Consider the following 10,236-nt stretch of genomic DNA (forward strand, 5'->3'; position numbering starts at 1 on the left):
CAATTAAAAGGCAAAAAAAGAATATCTATTGGAAATGGAAAAAAGGAAAGGAAAAATGAAAAGAAATAGAAAAATAAATGAAAGAAATGGGGGAAAAAGAAAAGGTAAAGAAATAAATTACAGGGAAGTAAAGGAAAAAAGTAATAAGATTAAAAGAAAAGAAAGGATAAAGGGAAGAAAAGACATGAAAAACAAGGAAAAGAAAGGATAAGGGAAGAAAAGACATGAAAAACAAGGAAAAGAAAGGTAGAGGTAATAAGGACACGAAAAGAAATATTTAACAATTAGGTAGATAAAAAAAAATCATTAAAATCAGGGACGTATCCAGGGGGGGAGCCGTGGGAGCCGCAGCTCCCCCCCCCCCCCCAGTGTTAAAATTTTAAAGCTTATTCTTGAGCCAATACAAATTCTTTCCTGGGATCACTCAAAATGAATACTTCTAAACATGTAAATAAGCATCAGTACACGTTATACATAGGCCTAATAGAACACATAGGCCTAAGCGTGATTTTAAAAAATCTTAAATTCATAAATCTCAGGCCAGGTCTTTTAAGATAGAAATGCAATACTGTGGTTCAATTTCGTTTTTATCCTTTTGCAAGTTTCTTTAAATGTTTGTTTAATAATACTACTAATAATAGTAATAATAATAATAATAATAATGATGATGAGGACGATAGTAATAATTGATATTAATATTAATAGCAATAAAAAGTGAAGAAAATTGTGCTAAATGCGAAAAAAAAGTTGTGATTTGTTGATCATACTATAGTATATATAGTTAAAGCTTAGTAAGCTATAGTTCGGCCTAAGTTGGTAATATTTCCTCACCTCAGCCCCAGCCATGGTGGTCGTGAAATCACGTTTTTGAAGTAGGCCTATGTAAAGTACATACTCAAAGACAATGTTTTTAAGCTTTGTTTTCTATGGAATACACACATTAATAAGATCTCTATGGTTGTCAAAAATCCACGANNGATCATGAGAATTTTTTTTGGCGCTTCATTTTGACTAATGGTGATGTGATGATGATGAATTTTACTAAAAGTGTCATTTCTGGCCATCTAGAGGTACTATTTCCTCAAATTTTCTCACCTCAGCTGCAACCATTGTGGGGCTGAGAGTGGGTGTAGACTCACAAAATACCCTCCCCCTCCACCTTTCAAAACAGATCTGTGCCCTTCCCTGGGTATGACATTAAACTCCATCGAGTTGTCGGCTCCTGACGTATGTCTTAGTGACTGCTGTTTGTTTTTAGGATGTGATCTGGTTTTTCAAGCTTTAGACTGGGTGGAAAACTTCAAGCCTGGGTGGCCCCACCCACCTCTGCCCATCATAACTACATATACTTTTGGGGGGGGGGGGGGTGGTGAGGAATTTGTATTAGAATAGATTAATTATTAATAAATGGAAGAATTCAAGTCAACTTTTATTGATGTAAAGTCTAATTGATGTTTATAATTGTTATAATTTAATTTTTAATGTATTTAACTTTTTTCATTTTCACCTACTTTCATGTTAAATATTCTAATTGCAATGAGTGACATAATACATGATTGAAATCAATTATTACATTTTTATTTGTAGTCTTAATGTTATTTCAGTCTAATTTATTCCACCCTCATAAAAAATATGTATTTAAACTAATATCATATTCCATCATCTTTCAGATAGGAGACAGGATTCAAATTTTAATACAAAACCCAAGTGGACAATGGGAAGGAGTAAACACAAAAACTGGAAAAACTGGATCATTTCCGTTTACGCATGTACAATTGTTAACAGGCCCGGATGAAACTTAGCTGATTGTTCAAAACCTTTACCACTGGTAATCATTCATATTTTTCCTGAGATATGCAACAAATTTGGATTGACATAGCAAGATTGTTTTTGTTTACTTGCTGGAGCATATCAAATCATTCTTTAATCATTTCAAATTAGAATAATTTGCTGGTTTGATATTTTCACAACTTAACTTTAATTAAAGTGGTTTAACGAGTTGAAATGAAAAATATTGCGGACCCACTTTTGTTTTTTTAATGCCTGTTTAAATTAAGCATCCATTGTACTTCATCCTGTGATTAGCTGTTATGCTTTAGCAAAACAACGCAACAATGATGAATGAACTGTGAACTCTGACATCAGCTCAAGAGACAGGCCGATCAGCGAAGAAAATTGAACCGTACTTTCAGTACGTGAATTTTTAAAAGACAAAACAGAACTTGAATGTACTTAAGATCATATAGCTGAAGATTGTCTGGAGGTGCTTCCCCGCAGACATCTGATCTACAATAGCTGTATTGCACAGCGCATGTATTCAGTTTGATCACAGATTCTGTGTAGGATCTATGGTTTGATGATACTTAATTAGCAAGGTACAGTAGATAATTAATGATTAATGATGTTAATGTCTAACGACATCTGTATCACGTTGAAATATTTACTTTGTTTTAAACCTTCCATCGTATAACATTTTATAAAATGTTGACAACCAGTGTATAAGTTTGCCAACCTCTTATTTTTAATTATTAAAAACTATTCAAAATCCTATACAAAATTTGAATCACCTTTCTAACGAGAATGTTTAATTACAGTAGGTGTCTTTTATAAGAATTGAACAGTATCCCACCCACTCCCACACAACTATTGGCAATTATATTGGCTGTAGTGTATTGTAAGTAAACAGAAATGCATTAATTATGTGGTAGTTTGTGCATTAGTGATTTGTTTTTTATACATACATAATCAGTGAATGTATATTTTGTTAGTAGAAATATCAATTATACATTGATTAGATATTTTTTCTATAATGTTGATCAAACACCCTATAACAATATGACGAAACTTGTTTAATATCTTGTTTTGCAAACCAATAATAATGTATTTGTTTTAGCCAGTGCACCCGCTGCTGTATAAAAATGAAAAAAAAAAAAAATCGTGATAATTATGCCTGCCGCGCCCATGAAATATCAGGATAAGAAAGCTATATTTCTTTCTCACAAATAAAGCATTTATCAGTCTGATTATACCTTGCAACATCACATTCTGTATACAGCCATGTGTAAACATTTCAAGGTTCAAAAAAACCTTGGCTAGTTCTTGTGATAAGTCATATGATAAAAATGGTCACAGGTGAATAATTCTGAATGTAATTTTTTCTTGAATAGACATGTATAAACATTTTTATTTTATTTACCAAATTTTATCCATACTCGTATTACCGTGAGTTACTTGCCACAGGATAGAATCACCTTGGTGATTCATTATGAGGCGTCATTATGAGGCATCAGATGTTGACTTCCAATCCTGTTGTTGCAGGATTAGAGCACCACTCTGTTTACAATGTTACATGAATTAAAAAACAACAAATCTTTAAGGAAGGATCGTGTTAACACGTTCTAGTTGCAAAGACTGCTGAACAATTTCAGTAGTTCCTCTTTTAAATTGAACTTATATAATATACAATTAGTTTATAATTATTTTGAATGATCATTTAGGAATTTTAAATACACTAGATAAGATAGATGTGCCCAGTGAATAACATTGAGTGGATATTTGTTGGAACTAGGCGTCCAGTAGTTACGTAGCTAGGCTATTGTTTCTTTTATGCCATTCAGAATATCCAGCATGTAGAAAGGGAGTTAGAAATATAGTGCGCTATCTAGAGATAGGTTAAGGAGGGGTCTCTAAGTAACCAGTATTGATTTTAAAACAGGTTCCATTTCACAAGATTGATTGTTGTAGTTGTCATGAAGCACATTAAATATCTCTTGTCTTTAATGATTGGTGCTACTGTAGGCCTAGTGTGAAGCAATAACCATGCAACATTCCTCCCAACAATATATTCACTGATGTCTTGTATTTGAACAGAGTAACTGAGATTTGGTTTTGCCTATGATCATTAAAGTCATCATAATCATGGATTATTATGTATAAAGGTACACTGCTTTTTAAAAAAATTTAGATGATAATTTTTAATATTATCCCACTGATCAGTTGTGTGTATGTAAATGATTTGTGATAAGATATAATACATACCCAGTACATGGTATCATATTGGATTGTTCCAGGTTTCTTTGACTATTTGTTACAGTTTTATTGTCTAAAACTAACAGTATAAATACACCAATTAAGCAATTATAATGTCACTTCATTCTATCAGTATTGCCTAAAATTTAGATCCACAAGACCATGTTCCTGCATATTATATTTCATATACCAAATCAGAGTTCCAACTTTGAGGTAGTGAATTTGGTAACCGGCTTCCGCACTTGCAAGTTGATTTTAGATCAGATGTGTGCTTGTGCTTAATTTTAATTCAAAAACAATAATAATAATAATAATAATACAGTAATAGAATAATATGATTTGAGTAGAACACTGGAAGTAATTAAGAAAATTAAGGAGTGGTATAATACATGTGAAAACATCTCAGAACAGCATGAAATGGCACAAAACTAGTCAGTTATTCTAGGTGCCAAAGGATAAGGCTTCCACCAAGTGTAATACAGAGTTATTTAATCTAATTTTATGAAACAGATTATTGCATGTTATGTAATAGCTTTAAAAAAAAACCAAGTACTGTATTAGATGCAGTTTGCTTCATTCAAGATCATGAAAATATACATTTACCTCCAAAAGTATATAAAAATTCATGTATTAATACCAAGCCCATGGATACATTGACATTAGTGCTGCATATTTTTGTTATCAGTAGCTAGTATGGACTATTTGGTAATTTTTCATCTTGTTTTACTTATTTTTTGTATATAATTTTAAATTGTTTACATTAAACTAATACTGTAATATATTCAAAAATTTGTGTTAACAGTAAACTTGCAGTACAGGTACTTAAGCATTTTCATCATTTCAATAAATATATTTAGTTCAATTTGTGATGCTTATAAGTACATTGCCAATATTGATATTCATGTAGTCAGTATGCCTAAATCTGATGGGTTTTTTGGTGCAAAAATTAAGCCCAACCCCACCTCCTTTCACAATGCAAACACTGTGCTGGAGACAGTAGATTTTTGCTTTATACCATGGAAGAGCAGTTTGGGTAGTTTGACAAAAACCCAGGGTCTTAAAGTTACATCTATGGAAAAGTCGGGAGATTTATTATCCTTACGAAAATCTAAATCGCACTCCAGTAAGTCAAGTCAGCTTGGCATAGCATTTCCTTCCAGGTTCTTAACCTTTTGGTCGGGAGTTTGAACCACACGCTTACAATTCTCAAGCAGCCATGCTTAAATACCCTGGCTTGCACTGGTGACAGTCTAGCAAGTGGTACATATTTCAGTCCTGCATGTCATCAAATCACACGAGGTATAAAAAATAAATGTTTTCTCCCATTTTCGCTGCGACAAGTCCCCCGCTGCCCTACTACAGATCAGCATATGGTAATGACATTACTTGCTGCAGTTTGTGTTCTAGATCTCTAGACAGGAGATGCTAAGGATATCTCATGGAATGAACTTGAGCTACAACCAAAGAAAGTTTCTGATATGGTTTTTACTTGACAATTCCAGAACAATCACGGGCAAATAAAGTCATTCAAATATCTTTAGAAAAGAAAATGTTTATTCATGCACCTGACACATCATCAGTATTACAAACAACAGTGGCATTATGTCCGCCAGTGGGTTCTGACACTTGGTGTATTCAAGGAGGGGAATTGGGATTATGGTCGCATCTTCAGTTGTCATGGATATACTTTTTAATATGAATGTCCTCAAACCAATCAAAATAATGCTAATTGATTGTTCATGTGATGGGGATGGGGTAGTAATGGCACATTCTCCTCTGAATCTATTCACATGTAGTGTGAACCAGATTGAAATTATATACAAAAGATGTCTGAAATAAAGAATTGTCTTACCACGACCCTTAATTCTAAGCACTATTTAAACTTTACATGTAAGTATTATTTTGGTCAATATCTTATGTTCTATAAAATTTTAATCCATTTTCTTATTGTTCTAATATTATAGCTGCATAAAAGAGGCAGTTGAACATTTTTTTGGTGGAGTTGTGGCGCAAGTGTGGCACTTGTCAGGCGAGGCAGTGTCACCAAGAATTTAACCAATCAATAATAATAAATATTTAAGTTTTCAGGTTACTCATTTCATGTTCAAATTGCCCAGTGGACATGCAATATATACGTAGGCCTATGATACAGCATGTCAAAATGCTTGATGCCAAATAATATGGCTAATTCAGTTTAATATTCTAACTGCACTACACACACTGAAAACTGCTACTACTAAACATTTATATGATTATTATTGAAGCTTGTTTGAAAGTGTAGCGCCACCAATCGTCACTGCGACAAATACGCTATTTATCCAGTGGATTTTCATGCCTGTTCAAATTCAATACATCTCTTTTACCTTGGTAAAACAAATTAATAAATAAATAACAAAATGCTAGTAAGCAAAAGCCTTGGTATTGCCATTAAATCTTGTATGCATTGCTAATGCTCACTGATGATTTCAAAGACTTCAAAGATCCTCCGGCTACGAAGAAAGCAATTGTAGTTGTAACAACTAACACCACATAGACAATTGGAATGACCACACTATACAGAATTGGTGATTTGAAAAGAGTCTGAAAGTAAGAAAAACAGCTCAGTTGTTAAAGCAATTAACTGTATGCGATGGTTTGGTTTGAAGCTCATGTCTACATGTTTTTCTGAACAATTTACTGACATACATATTTTAGAAACCAGCAATGAATGGATGATAAATTAAACCACATTATATAATACTGTATGAACGCACAAATGCATCTAATAAATTAAATGATATTATAACACCTGTATATATTCTATTAATTTGATCGGTTGAAAACAGGTCACCTGAAATTGATTTAAAATGAATATCCCATGGTTCTATGGTGAGTACTATTCAACGATCGTTTTATAGTAACTTTTAATCTCCAAGACAACAAAAATCTCAAATGCAACGCGAGCAAGAAAAATTAGCCTAACCTAGGCAACCTGCGCGTCAACAAGGAGTTAGTCATTCAGTAGCCCTCGCTCTGCCAACAAAATGGCATGTCCATTTGGTACTGGGCCATTTGTCCTTTTGAGCAAGGAAGGTTTGGAGGAATTACTGAATGAAAGTTATGCCGAATCAACAAAATAGGCAATAAAATATGCAGTTAACTGTAAGGAGTATTTCGCCAGCTTCAGCAGTGAGGATTTGAGTCTATATTGAACTTGAACTTGAACCTAGGCCAGTTTTATGCTGGCCTTCAAAAGGAAGATGGGCCCTTGTATTCGAAGAGAGCATGCAGGCGATCCGGACAGATACAACTAGGTGTTGTATTAAACAAATAATGAATGTTTCTTACATTCATTGAATATGCTCGTCGAATAGTTTCTTACGCTTCGTTGAACAGAACATCCAATGTTTCACCTCATGAAATATTCTACCCCATTGCACTCATAAACATTCATTATTTGTATACTAATAAACGACATGTTTCGACATGTAACAAGTCATCATCAGGCAATAGTGCTTATGCTACTACCGGTTTATATACTACCGGTTAGATGTATGACAAACAGACACTAAGGTAGTCATGTAACAAACAACTCATTACAATATCACTCATTCATTCTAATTCTTATATACATGAGTTACCACAGTATTCAGCTTTAGTATACATGACTCATCTTTGTATTTGTTTGCCATACATTTGAACAGTAGTATATAAAACGGTAGTAGCATAACCACTATTGCCTGATGATGACATGTAACACGTCGAAACATATCATTTATTAGTATAATTTATTATATAATAATTTACAAGAGGAACCCTAAGCATCAGCATACTGTTTGGCATACTGTAGTATTATTTTAAACCTGGTGCAAATAAAAAACTAATAATTTAAATTAGAATTAACACTTAAGAGGTTTTTCAAACTTACCAGTAAGGAAACCCCTAAATGTGTTGCTAATACATAGCCAATAGCAACATACTTTCGATGTTCACAGCCCCAAAAGAAAATCACGTTCCAAAATGTATGCAGAAAAATAAAGGCCATTGTCATAAATGCTGAAAATAAAGAAAATAAAAGATTTTGTATTCATACCTACAGTTACTCACATGTGCAGTGCAGAAAATGTATGTATACATGAAAGCCATCATCTTAAAACGAACCCTCTCCCTTGTAATTAACCAATTATATTTATGGGGTAGTATGATCAAACCTTCTACTATAAGAGATCAGTGTGGCAGCACAGTGCTCAACATGCTGTTAGATTTTTATGGATCCAAGTAAAATGATTATGACTCAATAAATGCTCACTCTATATGATATATGGGGGACTGGCAAAATTTAAAGATGCTTACCTGATGTAAGGAGAAACTCATGAGGGTCATTGTTGAGTCCAACCGTTCCCGGTCCCTTAGAATCAGCCAAAATATTACTGAATGAAAATAGTCCACTCATTACACCAAACCCAAAACCAGAAACTGCAGTAACAAAAATAATTATATATTTGATTTTTATTAACTTGTTAATAAATGTCTGATATAAATTAATATATTAAAGAGTAACTTAAGAGCCACTGGACAGTATATCAGTGTATCAGTAATTTATGAAACCTGTATTTTGTGTGTGTATATATATATATCGAGACAAAATAAATGAAATTAAAAAAAATGAAAAACCTTGAGACATGATTCATTGTATCATTATTATTAATAATTTTATTATGGTTAAATTTAGTATTAATCTTATTACATGTTATATTTAATCTAATTATCTGTTATATTTTGGTATGTTTTATCTTCTCCTTGTTTGGAGGTTTTGATGAATAAATTTGATTTGGTGTATTCTGTGTGAAAGTATATTAGAAAGCGCATAAGTCAAATGTAATGCCAGACTGAATATGGTTTGTTGTATTGGCTTTGCCTGCTAATTTGTATACAGTATAATACAGGTGAGTTGCACTTTGCAAATCCCCTCACTGTGAACAAGGCTAGTTAACACTAAGGCAGTTGGTGTTGAAGTACTTCATGGCTTACTTTCGTTAAGCTTCTTCCTTTCAAATTGTATTAGGCCAGGTTATGTTTGATTAGTATGACGTACAGTGTTGTGTACATTTTTACATGATAGGCTATAGTAGGCATATGGTTGTGACACTATTTGAATATATTAGGAACATGTTAAGTATTACATCTTTGCTTATTATAGGCAATGTCATATATTTTTGAATTTTCAGTATTGACTTTGAAGTTGATATTGTTGCTGTAAAATTGGCACACTGTCACACATTAGCAAGCCTATGTCATATGTCAATAAATGTACTCATAAAGCAACCATTGGCAGAACTTGTAATTTGTACAATCTTCATATGTATAAAGTGAGTAGGTTCGAGCACCAATGTGCTGACTACTAGGTGCAACCAGGGAACAGTGAATTTTCACTGTTCCCTGCTGCAACCAAAGAGTATAAAACTGTAAGAGGTCCAACCGCCTTTATTTTGTACGCAGGCAATGGAACGTTAAAAAAGTACTGCTAAGAAATAGGGGCGCCCTTTTCAAATTCGAATAGAGTTCAAAACTCAAACATGCACGCAGCACACATTCGATCATCAAACGTCTTTTAAGGTCACGTCCCATTGTGGAAGTAATTTTTGAAATAGGATTGTGTTTCAATGAAACCCCGGCAGTCGGACCTCTTGCAATTTTATACTCTTTGATCCAAGGTTATAGAATAGACCATTCTGGAGTGCCAATCAAACTTTACAACTGACCAATCAGAAGAGGACCACAAATGCACATGTTTATGTAAATTTACAAAATTGTATTATGGGACCTTAGCAACTATATCCAAGGGGCAAGGCATTGTGGAAGGTCCATTGTCCCCCAGTAGCTGAGTCCTTGTCTTACTTACCATATGCATACATATGTTGAGTTTTTTCTGAGGTAGTTGGTGTGTTTGAACCTACAGGTGTCCTTGTTCTATTGTCAGTTTCATTAAACTGCTGAAGACCATCCTCTGCCTTTCTGTAAAATTCAGGAAATTTAACTCATAATTATTTTTAATTCCTTTCATTTTCAAAAAGGATGCACCCACCTAGCTAGTTAAGTGATGCTATTATTTATAAGGTAGTTACCACAGTAGAGGGTCGGTACTGCACAGTACCAACGGTACATGGTTGGAAGGTAGGTAATAATGGCACTGCATAGGTAGGTAGAAGGTAGTTACCACAGTAGAGG

At 33.6% G+C, this 10,236-nt stretch overlaps 1 protein-coding gene across 1 annotated transcript; it reads right to left on the bottom strand.

The window, feature by feature from the left end:
- Positions 1–3,956: 3,956 nt before the first annotated feature.
- On the bottom strand, positions 3,957–10,023 carry LOC117113869 (gamma-secretase subunit Aph-1-like; the record flags this gene model as incomplete). Its single annotated transcript, XM_033257333.1, is given in 4 exon segments — positions 3,957–6,609; positions 7,937–8,064; positions 8,362–8,484; positions 9,911–10,023. Coding segments are annotated over 4 exon segments (517 nt in total), but the record flags the coding sequence as incomplete, so codon positions are not given.
- Positions 10,024–10,236: the final 213 nt, after the last annotated feature.

Source organism: Anneissia japonica, unplaced genomic scaffold, assembly GCF_011630105.1.
Source record: "Anneissia japonica isolate Jap-2015-1 unplaced genomic scaffold, ASM1163010v1 scaffold1417_len1240632_cov203, whole genome shotgun sequence".
Taxonomy (NCBI): domain Eukaryota; kingdom Metazoa; phylum Echinodermata; class Crinoidea; order Comatulida; family Comatulidae; genus Anneissia; species Anneissia japonica.